The 16,117-nt window shown below is 37.5% G+C and overlaps 2 protein-coding genes across 2 annotated transcripts in view; one reads left to right on the top strand and one right to left on the bottom strand.

Annotated features, from left to right (window-relative positions):
* LOC139452175 (AT-rich interactive domain-containing protein 5B-like) overlaps positions 1-11,070 on the bottom strand; it is a 67,905-nt gene extending 56,835 nt beyond the window's left edge. Inside the window, exons 1-2 of the mRNA XM_071233537.1 lie at positions 10,816-11,070; positions 10,351-10,605 (exon numbers count right to left, since the gene is read on the bottom strand). Of these exons, the coding sequence (XP_071089638.1) occupies positions 10,351-10,605; positions 10,816-10,836 (276 nt within the window). The 5' untranslated portion in view covers positions 10,837-11,070. The remainder of the gene's footprint in view (positions 1-10,350; positions 10,606-10,815) is intronic.
* A 312-nt stretch (positions 11,071-11,382) lies between these two features.
* The window catches only part of LOC139452347 (ectonucleoside triphosphate diphosphohydrolase 1-like), a 51,383-nt gene continuing 46,648 nt past the window's right edge, over positions 11,383-16,117 (top strand). Inside the window, exon 1 of the mRNA XM_071233795.1 lies at positions 11,383-11,469. The gene's annotated coding sequence lies outside the window, so the exon portion shown is untranslated. The remainder of the gene's footprint in view (positions 11,470-16,117) is intronic.

Here is a 16,117-nt window from a genome sequence, read left to right as displayed (position 1 = left end):
TCAAATAAAGATTTCCAGTGTGATAAAGGATATCAAATTGCCCAGAAAATATAAGAGAAGAAAACATCAGCTATCTTGAAGTCATTTTAAATATTTCGATCTTGAAATCTGTGAAAGATGTCTGATGCTGGCATATTTAATGAAAACCAACAGGTTCCCCAATCAGGAATGAAAGCTAATCACAACCAGAGAGAAAACTGACATGGAAAATCAGGGATAAATTACTCCACTCTCCTCAATATAGCGCGTTCTATGACTGCTCCTGCAAAGTCTCCCTACACCCAACCCTTGGGCACCAATATGTCATTAATACTGAGATACAAAACAAATTCAAAATTGAAAAAAATCCAATATGGAAACTGATCCTGATTGGTTGTATATCGAGGCGCGTTATATCGAGGATGCAATATATGAGCCAGTGCAGCTGTCACGTCAAGATAACAGTGAATTGAGGCAGAAGCAGGAATTTTTTCATTAGGAGTAGAAATGTCCAGTCTCCCCTCAGGCAAAATACAATGACCAGCAGGGGAGGGGGTGGGGTGGACATGACCATAGCTTACATCAAATCAGACACACCAATTGTTGTGCTTTTTATTGCATATCCATGATTAATGTGTTTGATCATTATACCTGTGACAAAAAGACATGCTAAATTATTCACATGAAGCGAAATAAATATCTTGATCGCTGTAATGAAATATATCAGATAGCTAAGACTCGAAATGCCCAAAGCAGAAAAGAATCAAATATATGTCAGAGTATATTATGTGAATCAAAGAAATCATTCCGAAATTGATCAAAGGACAAATCTCAAACATAAATTATTAGGATTAATCAATATTCTTTGAAAATTATTTTCCCTTGACATTAGCTGATATATAAAAGCTCATTTAATCAATAATCATGGATTTTGACTTAAATATCTATTACAGATGAAAATTAAAATCAAAATAACATGTTTGCACAGTGGAAGACCCTAATATATCAGTAGAGGGCAATGACATTACTCCATGAGGGAGGACATGAAATATACATCTTGAGAAACACAATCAACAAGCCTGTCACTGCTAGAATCCTAATCTAATCTGCTTGTGACTAGAAGTGGTGATCTATGACAAGCGCTATTGATTAAAGGCAAGGTATGAGTGGCGATTATGTGTTCATTGTATCACAACATAGATACACATTTCACTGGTTCAAAGGGTGCATGCTATATCAGAAATTGCCAACAACATTCTCCCTATCTCACATTTCAACCTGGGTATGAAAACCACCAAAATCTGCACTCCTCCTCTCTTCCCTGCTTGTTTTATCTTGTGGATTTCTTGTATGTTGCATGAAAATTATAAATGCATTCACCCACAAAATGCTTATCTATTGCATATTATTCATAGAGATAATGTATATTCAGTGTATATTACATCTACATTTCACTTGCTGAAGATGTATTTTTCATGTTTATCTCACACCCCCATTTCACCCGCTGAAGATGTATATTTCATGTTTATCTCAAACCCCCATTTCATATGCTGAAGATATATATTTCCTGTTTAACTCACACACCCATTTCACCTGCTGAAGATGTTTATTTCATGTTTATCGCGCACCCCCATTTCACCCGCTGAAGATGTATATTTCATGTTTATTTTACCCACCCATTTCACCCACTTAAGATGTGTATTTCATATTAATCTCACACCCCCATTTCACCCACTGGAGATGTATATTTCATATTTATCTCACACCCCCATTTCACCTGCAGAAGATGTATATTTCATGTTTATCTCACCCACCCATTTCACCCACTGAAGATGTGTATTTCATGTTTATCTCACACCCCCATTTCACCTGCTGAAGATTATTATTTTATGTTTATCGCGCACCCCCATTTCACCTTCTGAAGGTGTATATTTCATGTTTATCTCACCCACCCATTTCACCCACTGAAGATGTGTATTTCATGTTATACAATGAGCACTTTTAATAACCAATCTTCCGATCGCTTCACACATGATTTCGCTGAAATTAATTAAAACAATATTGAAGAGAATTTTGAATAAAATCAATGAAATAAGTTACAAATATAAGTCCAGATATACAATGAGCACTTTTAATAACCAGACAGTGTAATTACATGATTAATTTGCGTACTTCAGTACAGATTTGTTGAAATGGTATTTCCAGTGTTACATGCTCACAATAATGTCTTTCCGCTGAGGGGAAAATACCCATCAAAACTCATTATGGCGTGTATTATGCACACCTCCTTCTACAGAGCTTCTGCGCACTATACTCAAGGAAATACGGTATATGTATATTTCATAAATATTCCACACACCATCACATCTAACTCATTATAGATGTATGTAGCATCTATATAACATGTGACCACAGAACTTGCACAGAGCAGTTGTATTATTACTACCTGTGAAGAGATCACCAATTCAGTAACGAACAATACACCTTTACTAAACAGCGTTCACATGCAGACAGGACTATTATTTTCAACAATGGTCATTCAAATGGGGACCCCTGGAGCACTTTACACATGTATGTGCAACATCTACTATCTCCTAGACAGATAAGCCACTGTTCTTCACACCAGCAATGCATAGACACGCTTTGCATGCATCTTAAAACTCTCTGGAGTTCCGCCTGTTGACATATTTTACTTAGAATTTCTGAGTTTTTGCACTTGCCTACGATCACAGAACTTGCAAACAAATACTTCTTCTTTTTTTAAAATAAATATATATAGTGACTGTCACTGTCACAGGGCTAACATTGTGGCATTATCAAGTTTAAGAGCATCACTAATAAACAAAACATCTTTTAGAAGCACTATCATATCATTCACCATCATATAAGGTCAAGTTACGACCTTGAACTTCGAGTTGTAAATGAGAGTAGGCACCCTTGAACCAAGTGGACCGTCGCTAGAAATTTCCTCATGACAACCCATGCAATCTCATGTTACCATATTCGACGTAATAAGCGCCCAGGGCGCTCTCAAAATTAGAAATAGGGGCCTCATATTGGAATATTATTTGGGTGAAAAAAACCAGGGTTGAAAGATAAATTTCATGGTTTATGCTGCCAGCCTGAAATGTTTATATACGACAGATATATTTTTTCAGAATTTAAATGCCCATAATTAAGGGTGCATATAACACAGATTGTGTATTTGTACGCGAATAAATAAGTATTTTGTACATTGACCAATCGGAAGGGTGCTAAATGGAATTGTTCACTAGCAAATATATTAGCAAATATCGCCGTGGGCGCTTATTAGAGCGGGGCGCTTATTACGTCCAATACGGTATACATGTTTTGTGCTCTAAAATTGACCAAATCGTGTACTAAAACAGTATTACAATCAATATCAAAACAGACAGCCCATTGGCTGACAAATTGCCATCATATAACTGGACGAGTCGTTCGTCTCTTAGTACCCCTCACCTCCACTGAACTGAGTTTGAAGCTAGATTGGGTCTGTTGAATGCAGATGCTTCGAATTTGGTGATGTTTGTACATATAAATGCTATTATGAACATGTTTTTAGAATCGGCATCTTATCGTTTCCCATGATCTATCTCAGAAGAAGCTGCGCACTTTATTGCTAGGATGCTCCTGGGTAAAGGGTCTATGGTCATCAGCTACGAATATTGTATTCATACACCACCCTTGCACCAGCAATGTCTTTTGTCATGTTACATTTCTATAATGTAGAAATAGTTAACTGAGTAATAACTGAATTACCCCACTTGTCCTTGCTAGAATAAGTGAGTGAGTATGGTTTTAAACCGCTTTTAGCAATATTCCAGCAATATCATGGCGGGGACACCAGAAACAGGCTTAACACACATGGGGGAATTGAACCCGGGTCTTCATCGTAACATGCCAACGCTTTAACAACTAGGCCACCCCACCGCTCCCTGTCCTGCTAGAAACTGTTTTTGTTACACCAAGTGTATTTAAAACCAGCTTTCGCGAGATACATTTTGAACACACTCGTAATAAAGACAGTATCTAACACGGACTCATTTAGTAATGTATTTAATCACACAACAAAGGATGTATATTGCATATTAGCCTACTTCTCAAGCATGTACATTGCAATAGTAACACAAAAGCAAGTTTATTGCACACATCTTGCACTCACAATGTTGCATGAAGAAATCAACCAGTATATGTAACCTGGATACTGTAGCATCATTGTATGCCCTAATTTGTATTTCACGCAGCTGATGTGTCTAGCTATTTTTAGCTCAGCTGCCCGTATATTGCATTTCTATTAGCTTCATATTGTTTTCATCCCCCCTGTTATATTATATCCAATCAACATTGTTTTCATGGTCATTATATCATATAGACAGTATGATGCATATTTCATTTGTTAATAGCAGATGCTTTGGATGTGAATTGGATATTTACATATAGATATAGCATATACATGCATGCCTATTACCTTAATAGAGTATACATGAAAGCTCTCTTGGCAGCAGAAATGAAAAATATTGATGACATTTTTCCCCGAGGTTACCTTCTTAATATGTATTTTCTGGACAATATTATTAAATATATTTTTTAATAATGTGTTGTGGCAAATTGTATCTTACAATAACTACACAATACACATTTGTAATTCATGTTTTCACATTATTTCAAAGTTCATTTCAGTTGTGATGTTCTTGTTGAAATGAACATCATTTTCTGAAGTGAAATGTGGCATTGTGTAACTAACACTGAGTTCCACGACAGTGGGCATGGTTTTACGCTGCTTTTAGCAATATTCCAGCAGTATCAGGGCAGGGACACCAGACATGGGCCTCACATATTGTACCCATGTCGGGACTCGAACCCGGGTCTTCCACGTGACAAGCGAACGCTTTAACCAGTAGACTACTCAACCACCCCTTCCACGACAGAGTAGATATAGCAGGTCTACAAGATAGGTGATATACAGTCATGTTGACATTCCATCACTCATAGGCGATATCAGCAACCATGACTCTCATGTCATGGAGGACAAGGAAGGAACCATTGAAACAGGAAAATCATTCATGCTTAATGTTCAGTATAAAAATAGCTCACAGGAAATAATCCAGAAGCTTGGTCATTCTGTCGGCAAATCCAACCATTAACTTTACTGCCTGATAACTTATATAGTTATGAAAAAAAAGAAAAGATTATTGTGGAAATAAGTTTGGATTTTAACAAATTGTTAGTCAAAAAAGGTATACTCATGTGAAATGGAATGTCAAAGAATGTCCTGAAACTGAAACGTATTGTTTTGTCCATATATTTTGTCAATCATTAATATGTAAAAAAGCAACACTGTAGGAAGGCATTGATTATGTGCAAGTGCCAGTCAAAATTTGCTACACTGAAGGATGACTCAAAGGCACTTGCCTCAAAAGATTCCTTAGCAAAATGAAGAGAAATTGGGAGTTCAGCTAAGCAATCAATTCCCAAGTAACTCGCAGACGTTTGGTGTACGTGGTAATTTTGTTAAACCGCTTTCTGAATAGTTCTTGCAAAACATAGTTTTTAAGACTCGACTGTTTCATTTTGAACCACTTTTTTATCTTGTAAAAATAACAATTAAACAGACTGCTGTGAACCCTTGAACAATATTTTTTCAGTTTCTTCCCTGCACTCAATACATAAACAATTACAAAGTATTGAAAATGATGACTTGAGCCAATGATGTAACATTAAACAATTCTCGATGTACATGGTTGTTAACTTACAAAAATGTTGTTGATTTAACTTCAAAATATATGACTAACTTAAATATCATGTCAATTTCAACTGTCAAAATGTAATCTGACACAAAAGAAATGTCAGATTTTAACTTTATGACCCCACAGCTCAAAGTGGGCCCAAGCCTATAGCCAGTGAAGCATGGCCTTGGTTACCACCAGCCCACATCAGACTGGGAATTAGGAGCTGCTCACTGCAACTGATGAGGTGTTGTCAATCATGTCTACATACAATGGCCTTCCATGTTCTATTCAGTCATGACCAGGCCCTATTCAAAACCATATTACCCCTGTTATTGTTCTGTTAACTGTTTGATAAATTGTGTTAATGATTCAGCACACAGTTATTTCAAAGAGTGAATATTTGCAATCTATATATTATTTACGTTGAAAATTGGCTTAAAATGTTATCAGTAAGAATCCTGAATGACTATTTACGTGACTTCATTCTGATTTCTCTACTGAACTTAGTTAAAAAATGTTCCAAGATTCCAGATATTCCATCTTACAAAACACCCTCAAGGAGCAGGATACAAAACATATGCTATTATGAAACCAGGTCGTATCAACACAAATATAACAGAACAATCAACAGAATGTTTTAAAAATAATTTCAAATTAATTTTCTTATTCCTGATTTTAAACTATTATCCTAAACGAAATCCAATTGACACAAAAGGAAATTAGGAAAACTCTGAAACGATTACAGCAGGACAAAGTCATCTAGGGATGGCTTATCATTTACTGCCATGTACTTTGTGAACAGGCTGTTTATTGGCCATGTGGCCTGGACGCTAATAGCTGACATCTGCTGGAACCCAGCTCATGCTGCCGCCTCACTGTACCAGTATATATCATGTCTATTTCACCGGGGCGGAAATCAACATTCTTCACCAAATATCTCTCATACAATAATTGCAAACCAATCTCTCACTTCAAGTGCAAAAACAGTTTTTTCAAATTTACCTCTACTGTAAAATATGCATTTGAATGTGTCCTGCTTGATATACAAATTATATGAGCATTTACTGTGTGTGCTAATAATAACACGTCTCTCTGTGTAAAGGCCTGAAATAGTAAGAAACAAACATATTCTGAATATATTCTCAGAAGATGAGTGTTAGGAGATAGCGGTAGGAATGAGGCAGTTTACATTGAACATAAATTATTCTATTTTGGAAAAGAGACATATATCTTCTATTATTTTATAACTATTTTCATGAGACAAATGTGTTTATCTTTCTCCATCCCAAATTCATTTTAAAAAAATAGACCAAAACTGCACTAATTTGTTTTACAAAGTAAGCACTTGAAACCTTCAATATAATGAAAAATCACTCAAAAAGTTATTTGTTTGGGGTTTTTTTTTGTTAAAGATTGATGATTTTTTTCAAAACTGGCATTGTCATATTGAAGAAATAAAAGAACTTAAACAGACCCCCCCCCCCCCCCCCCAAAAAAAAAGAATAAAATAATAACATATGTGCTGAAAAATCAATAAAAAAATTTTAGAGCCTTCTGTTTTGTGAATAGACTCTTGATATGCTTCTCAAATAAATCAGAAAAAAAGTAGAATGTAAAACAAAAAGGTTATGAAACACAATAGACATTTTTTTCAAAAGAAGTGAGAAAGTTTTCTTTCCAAACTGGATTAAAAGCAAATAACTCTGAATGTTTTTTTCAGATCACCTCATATGAATAAATTATGCAGTAAAGTTTTAAAGTTCAATTCAAAATTATTTAAGAGAAATTGATTCAACATTCTTTTGAGTTTTAGAAGATAAAGAGGACAAGAAAAATGTCACAAATGACAAGTTCAACCCTACAGCCTAGGACTAAACCACAAACACAGTCAACACTGAAGGCCAGAGTCAGTGGAAAACCAGGGCTGCTTATAAATAGACTGCATTATCGCCAAGCCGAACTCGTTATAACGCAAATCATTCAAATCTCCATCATATGTATATCCGGTGGCACAGATATTAATTTCCAATACTTGTTCCATATTGATAAACTGCCAATAGTAAATTTTGTCAGTATTTGATAAAAATGTTCTATGTTTACATCAAACTGTGGTATAGAGGGGATATGAAGTCTATGCCTTTTCCATTACAAGTTTTGCCAATGTGAATGATCTTTCTTGTATTCTTAAGTTGTAACACCTAAGTTAAAATACAGCAGATATAGATCCATTTGGGAATCTAATAAAAGTACCAAAACGTCCATAATTTTAAATACAACTGAATTCTGTCAAATCAATAGAAACATAGTTATTTTTTTAAAAGAACTAAAATTGTTACTGAAAATTTACACTTGAAGCTTGAAAAGCTGCTACACATTCACTGGGAGACAACATATAGCAAATTCAATATGGCTGCTTCCTATCATACAGGGTGAAACTGATTAGATGCAAAACTTTAAAATTAAGTGGCATTACGCAAATATCGTCAAAAAGTTTAAAAGAATATTCTAAATGAATTATAAACAAAGTAAAACATAACATATTTACGAAAAACTATATATTTTCATATTTTATCAAAATGAAATAAATTTGTTGAAAACAGATATTTCAATACGCAAACTGAGCAAAAATGTATATACACAACAACTGGAACAAGATTGAATATTTGAGAAAAGAAATTAACACAAAAGTTCCTGCATGTGTGAAGTTTATGGATAGCCGCATAATAAAATTTCTAGGTAATAAATACATGAATAAGCACACTGCAAAACTTATATAAACACCACGATATAATACCAGTCATTACTCAAAGAGTTGAACATGCCCTTTGCTTACATTGATCTTTAACACTCAACAATATAAGAATGTGACAGTGTAAACACTGACCCACAGGGATATTCACTCCATTGCAGTATGCTGTGATGCCCTAGCAACCTCATTATAACACCAAACATTTCACAAGGAATATTCTTTCAGCATAAAAGCCTCATGGAGCATGACTTGAAAATCTGAAATTATTACACAGGTGTAACTACTGATTTTGAAGAGAAATTTGACCTTTTTGATTGCAAGTGCACCTCATTATGAATGTAGCTGGAATCAGCTGTGAATAGATTCAGCCTGGCCCATGACATTACTACAGCACTGCCTGCATGAATAATGAGATAGAAGGTTGGGCAAGTTTCCCCATTGTTAGACCCATCCCCCTTTCCCCACTCGACCTATCCCCCCTTTCTCACCCCCTAAAGTTCTCTATTTGATGTTAAAGGAAAACTTTTAGGCTAAAAGGATTTGCAAACGACACCAGCAAGTTTGTACAACAAACACAACTTTTTCATGTCTAAACAAGGAAATGAAATTGGAAATTGTTGAGAAATGTACTTACAGAAAGGTGATTTCATGTGTTTCATCCTATATATAGTTCTACAAAACGGGCTCTACATCTAATATAATTATTTTAGAAAATAGCTACTTCTTAGCTGATAACGACACAGTTGCAAAGCAAAAATATAATTGACCCTTGATCCAGGAGAAAGTGTTCATAGGGATGAATGTAAACATATTTCTTTAAAGAAAATTTGATAACAAGAAAACAAATTAAAAAAAACACAAAATTCAATATTGATTTTTCAAAAATACTCCATTCAAATCTAGGAGATCAAACAAATTCCGCAAAGTCTCTAAGACATGTTTTTTCCTTGTTTTCGCACAAAAGTACAATGACAGGTCTGGGTAACTCATCTTGTGTTTGGGTCATGTTAACAAATTCACAACACATGAGAAATATAAACGTTATGACCTGACCTCCCTATTGTCCCAGAATACAAATAAATTCCTGTTATTTTCTTACATAAAAAATCAACAGGATATACAGATGTAGTTTTATAAAGTTTCATGTCACAAATTAATGTAATCTTCATTGCACGTACTAAAGGAAATAAAAAAGCAATGTGTTACTATCTTTAGATGTCACTCGGCCAAGGATTATGTTTGTGCTAGATGCTTCAGTAATGGTAGCGATTACATGCTGAAGGTTGCCAGCTTGCTTTCCCACTAAGCTATGGTTTGATGGTTGAGCAGATTTACCCAGGGTTACAGGTCAGGCAATATCGCAAACACTAAATTGACTACAATACCCCCCAAACTTACTTTTGCAAGCTGAAAGTCTGACTGCCACATGTAATTTATTATTTAATGTGTACATAGACATTGATTTTCTGAACTCTTTCAATTTCAACACTTAATGCAATGACGACCAAGCTACATTAAATTACAAAGACAAAAACAGATAGCGGTCTACTTGAACATGGGTAAACTGTGATCAATAATGCAAAGAATTACAAATTCCTTTCTGAAAAAGACATTTGAAGCTCACATGAAACAAACATGAAGAAAATAATTGTTAAAATGGCTTTGGTGGATATAGGTCAACAACATATAGTTTCCTGTTAAATAGCTAAATTAACTGGAAATAACTGGTAATCAAGTTCATCAATATAAATTTAACATTATAAACAAAAACATGTTAATTCACTAAATGTTGAATAAGAAATGACAAATAATTACCATGGTGATTCATGGTAGTCAAATTAAAATAAATTTAATAAAAATTAAAATACTTACCTCTCCATGGTAGTCAAGTTTTCCATCAGGTGTATGGTCCGGTAGGAAATAGAGTCGGACACTTGTTAACAGTTGGTTACTGTTTTTATCGTGCCAAAGGAGTTGAAGTTCCCCAATGCTTACTGGTGCGTCGCGTACAATTTCCACGAAGAAAAATTCCCCCAACGACAAAATTTTAGGTTTTTTGTCCTTAAAATATTTGAAGGCCTTGTAGAAAGTATAGGGTCCATGCTGACCACAGGAGGAGCCAACGAACTGCAAAACAGACATTGTAAATTAAGAAATTCTCACATCTATCGGTATGCTCACAGGGCTGTCAGCCTCAAATCTGAAATCGACACTCGCATCTGGGTCACTCACTCAATAAATACTCGTCGCAACAGAATACATGTTTCATAAATAATTCAACAAGTGTGTTGTAAAATAATTCAACAAATTATTCCTTTCGTGAAAATGAACACTTACCTTCGCGCTGGTAGAATCCATCCCATTAAAAAGTTGATTATCTATGATGATCGCAACATGTACAAGTCCAACAATACAACTTTTATATTTGGCCCCTAATTAGTGACGTCACATCTTTGAAGCCTCGGAATTATCATAATCCATTCCAGGGAATATTGACTGGCGAATAAAGCACTTTCTAGTTTGCACATTCAACAGCAAAATACACATTTCGCTTGATACATATTTCTGTTGTATTCTGGTGTATTTTCTTCCATGTTATGTTTCGCAAACTGGCTTCGCATCTCCGGCTTTGCATAGCACTTGCTAAAAAAAGATTTGCCGGTGTTCGAGCACATTATGCTCCCTGTGAAAGGAGAACAAATAGTTCTGTTTAGTTTCTGTTTCTCTTTAAAATCAACCATACCACAGTTACTAATTATGAATTAGACCAAATCAAAATTAGCTGGAACCAACTTTATTCAGATGTGTATTCCACAATATTTTTTAAATTAAATTTGTTATTGTGCTGTTTCGCCCAAGGCGGATCTTTTCCCAAGCGGTAATAGAATAACCTAAACACACCACGCGCTTGGCAAAACATGGCGAGAGGCGTGCCGAAGTTTGTTTATGAATTTGCGGAAGTGATTGTGTGTTAAATTTGGGAGGATTTGAGTAAGTAATGGCATGTCATGCCTGTGAAACAGTTTAATGACCTTAATTATATTCACACGACACCAAATGTCTCCACGGTTACTCCTGATTTTGTGTGAAAACTACACGAAAGTGACAGATCCATATTTGACATAAAACGACCAATATTAGCTGAATTCAATAGGACATTTGGTTAATTAAACCGTCACTGACAAATTCAAGTTTCAGGACTGATTTGAGTGGGTTCAATGGCCTGTACACGTTATGAATTATATATTGTCAATGGTTGTCCGTACATAAAACTGATCACATGATCGTGAATCAGCTGTTTATTCAGACATTTATTTTGACAACATGAATAGAACTAAAACAGCAAATAGGTTCGGAACTTCCCCGTGTGAAATAATGTTTCGTGAAATCGTGTTGAGAGAAGTGGTACCCAGTGTATTCCAGAGTTTTTGGTATGTTTCCTTTGCATTGGAGGTCTCGACTTTACCTTTTGCTCACCCTATATTACCATGACAATAATATGTATAATGATAGATACAAGGAGCCAAATAATATATATACGGGTATGTCCATATGACATATTACTAAAACTCGTGAAGAGGTCACTGGCGACGCAATTCACTGTGCAGAGTTGCATCTCTTGGGCACGCCAGAAACCTATGATTGTGGGTTCGAATCGCGGTTTGCCCAGATTATGTTTCCGAGATTTGTCAGACCCATAACCATGCTCATGTGTTTCACCAAAGTGGTAAACATATGAGACCTGCATCAAAATTAGCTGCAACCAACTTTATTCAGCCTTTCCTTGCCTAGGGGCACGGGTGGCCTAGTCATCTAAGGCGCTGCAATTCGTTGTGCAGAGTTGCGTCCCTTGGGCACGCCAGAAACCTATGATTGTTTGTTCCAATCCCAGTTCGCCCCGATTATGTTTCTAGGTTTGTTGGCACCATACCTGTGCTCGTGGGTTTCACCGAAGTGGTAAACGTCTGAGACCTGCATCACTTCGGGCTTTCCTCACACATTAAGCTGACACGCCGCGATATAACTGGAATACTGTTAAAAGCAGCGTTAAACCAAACTCACTCACTCACCCCTTTCCTCCCATATAAAGCTGAAAGGCCGGGATATGACTGGAATACTGCTCAAAGAGGTGTAACTATCTCACTCACTCACATATTATTGAGAAACTGTTCATTATTGCATAACAGTTGATTATTTGCTTATGTTACGTATGGATTATTACATTATTTCATTTTATCGATTCACTCTCTGTCATTTTGTAAAGAGGTCATCATTGAACACTAACTACAGACTTCCAGGCTATTGTATCACATGACATTTCATACAGATGATAGCAAACCACATATTACTCATCAAAAGCTTCTTAGTATAGCCTTTTCTTTTATCAACTTATTGTCAGCCTTGATTCTCCCATTTTGCAAGGACATCCTTCAAGTTTCTGTTCTGGAATATATTCAATTCCACAAAAAGACATTGCATTTGTTTCACAGAGGTAATGGCTTAGCACCACAAAGAGTTCTCATCTCTACTACAAACAGTTCCTATAATGACTCATTGGTAGGAACCACTAAAAATACACCCAGTTGAACATTGTTTGAGTGAGTACAGTGCTCTCAGATTACTGTGAGGCTAAACCAGGAATGGGTGGTTGAAAAATGAAATATTTATGCAGTGTTCATTCATGATTTTGTTACTGACATGATGCAATTGTGACAATGGCAAATCAAGCATTTTGTTTCAGTCATTGTATGAAGCAGTGACCAATCAAGATGGCTGGAGTAAGGACATTGTAATTGTGGAGATCTGAACCTAGGTATGCTGTGTGGTATTTGACAGCATCCTGCCTGCTCAGCTACAGTTCACCACTGTCACCATTGTAATTGTGGAGATCTGAACCTAGGTATGCTGTGTGGTATTTGACAACATCCTGCCTGCTCAGCTACAGTTCACCACTGTCACCATTGTAATTGTGGAGATCTGAACCTAGGTATGCTGTGAGGTATTTGACAACATCCTGCCTGCTCAGCTACAGTTCACCACTATCACCATTGTAATTGTGGAGATCTGAACCTAGGTATGCTGTGTGGTATTTGACAACATCCTGCCTGCTCAGCTACAGTTCACCACTGTCACCATTGTAATTGTGGAGATCTGAACCTAGGTATGCTGTGTGGTATTTGACAACATCCTGCCTGCTCAGCTACAGTTCACCACTGTCACCATTGTAATTGTGGAGATCTGAACCTAGGTATGCTGTGTGGTATTTGACAGCATCCTGCCTGCTCAGCTACAGTTCACCACTGTCACCATTGTAATTGTGGAGATCTGAACCTAGGTATGCTGTGTGGTATTTGACAGCATCCTGTCTGCTCAGCTACAGTTCACCACTATCACCATTGTAATTGTGGAGATCTGAACCTAGGTATGCTGTGTGGTATTTGACAGCATCTTGTCTGCTCAGCTACAGTTCACCACTGTCACCATTGTAATTGTGGAGATCTGAACCTAGGTATGCTGTGTGGTATTTGACAACATCCTGCCTGCTCAGCTACAGTTCACCACTATCACCATTGTAATTGTGGAGATCTGAACCTAGGTATGCTGTGTGGTATTTGACAACATCCTGCCTGCTCAGCTACAGTTCACCACTGTCACCATTGTAATTGTGGAGATCTGAACCTAGGTATGCTGTGTGGTATTTGACAACATCCTGCCTGCTCAGCTACAGTTCACCACTGTCACCATTGTAATTGTGGAGATCTGAACCTAGGTATGCTGTGTGGTATTTGACAACATCCTGCCTGCTCAGCTACAGTTCACCACTGTCACCATTGTAATTGTGGAGATCTGAACCTAGGTATGCTGTGTGGTATTTGACAACATCCTGCCTGCTCAGCTACAGTTCACCACTGTCACCATTGTAATTGTGGAGATCTGAACCTAGGTATGCTGTGTGGTATTTGACAACATCCTGCCTGCTCAGCTACAGTTCACCACTATCACCATTGTAATTGTGGAGATCTGAACCTAGGTATGCTGTGTGGTATTTGACAGCATCCTGCCTGCTCAGCTACAGTTCACCACTATCACCATTGTAATTGTGGAGATCTGAACCTAGGTATGCTGTGTGGTATTTGACAACATCCTGCCTGCTCAGCTACAGTTCACCACTATCACCATTGTAATTGTGGAGATCTGAACCTAGGTATGCTGTGTGGTATTTGACAACATCCTGCCTGCTCAGCTACAGTTCACCACTATCACCATTGTAATTGTGGAGATCTGAACCTAGGTATGCTGTGAGGTATTTGACAACATCCTGCCTGCTCAGCTACAGTTCACCACTATCACCATTGTAATTGTGGAGATCTGAACCTAGGTATGCTGTGTGGTATTTGACAGCATCCTGTCTGCTCAACTACAGTTCACCACTATCACCATTGTAAACATTGTCTGCACCACCATCTTGAAAGGTCACCAGAAAAGGTCCCCAGAATTTTACTACTCTTTGTAAGTCAAAAGTGGACTGGGTGGTCATTCTGTGGGACTTGGTTCGCTCCATGATAATGTACCGTGCAGGCATGGGAAGTCTAGATCTATTTGACAGTGGTCAGTGCAGAGGATGTTTGACACGACAGTGGTCAGTGCAGAGGATGTTTGACATGACAGTGGTCAGTGCAGAGGATGTTTGATATGACAGTGGTCAGTGCAGAGGATGTTTGATATGACAGTGGTCAGTGCAGAGGATGTTTGACACGACAGTGGTCAGTGTAGAGGATGTTTGACACGACAGTGGTCAGTGCAGAGGATGTTTGACACCACAGTGGTCAGTGCAGAGGATGTTTGACACGACAGTGGTCAGTGCAGAGGATGTTTGACATGACAGTGGTCAGTGCAGAGGATGTTTGACACATGACAATGGTCAGTGCAGAGGATGTTTGACATGACAGTTGTCAATGCAGAGGATGTTTGACACATGACAATGGTCAGTGCAGAGAATGTTTGACACGACACTGGTCAGTGCAGAGGATGTTTGACACATGACAATGGTCAATGCAGATGATGTTTGACACGACAGTGGTCAGTGCAGAGGATGTTTTACGTGACAGTAGTCAGTGCCGAGGATGTTTGACACATGACACTGGTCAGTGCAGAGGATGTTTGACACATGACAATGGTCAGTGCCGAGGATGTTTGACACATGACAATGGTCAGTGCAGAGGATGTTTGACACATGACAGTGGTCAGTGCAGAGGATTTTGGACACATGACAGTGGTCAGTGCAGAGGATGTTTGACATATGACACTGGTCAATGCAGAGGATGTTTGACACACAACACTGGTCAATGAAGAGGATGTTTGACACACAACACTGGTCAATGAAGAGTATGTTGACACATGACACTGGTCAATGAAGAGGATGTTTGACACATGACAGTGGTCAGTGCAGAGGATGTTTTACACATGACAGTGGTCAGTGCAGAGGATGTTTTACACATGACAGTGGTCAGTGCAGAGGATGTTTGACACATGACAGTGGTCAGTGCAGAGGATGCTTGACATAAGCCTGAAGACAATGTGAAAGTGAAAAACACAGCGGATAGTGTTGATGATGTTGAACACATGCTGGAAGCCAACA

The sequence above is a fragment of the Haliotis cracherodii genome, unplaced genomic scaffold (genome assembly GCF_022045235.1).
Source record: "Haliotis cracherodii isolate W230 unplaced genomic scaffold, xgHalCrac1.p SCAF_9, whole genome shotgun sequence".
Taxonomy (NCBI): Eukaryota; Metazoa; Mollusca; class Gastropoda; order Lepetellida; family Haliotidae; genus Haliotis; species Haliotis cracherodii.
This window is presented reverse-complemented; position numbering and strand designations above follow the sequence as displayed.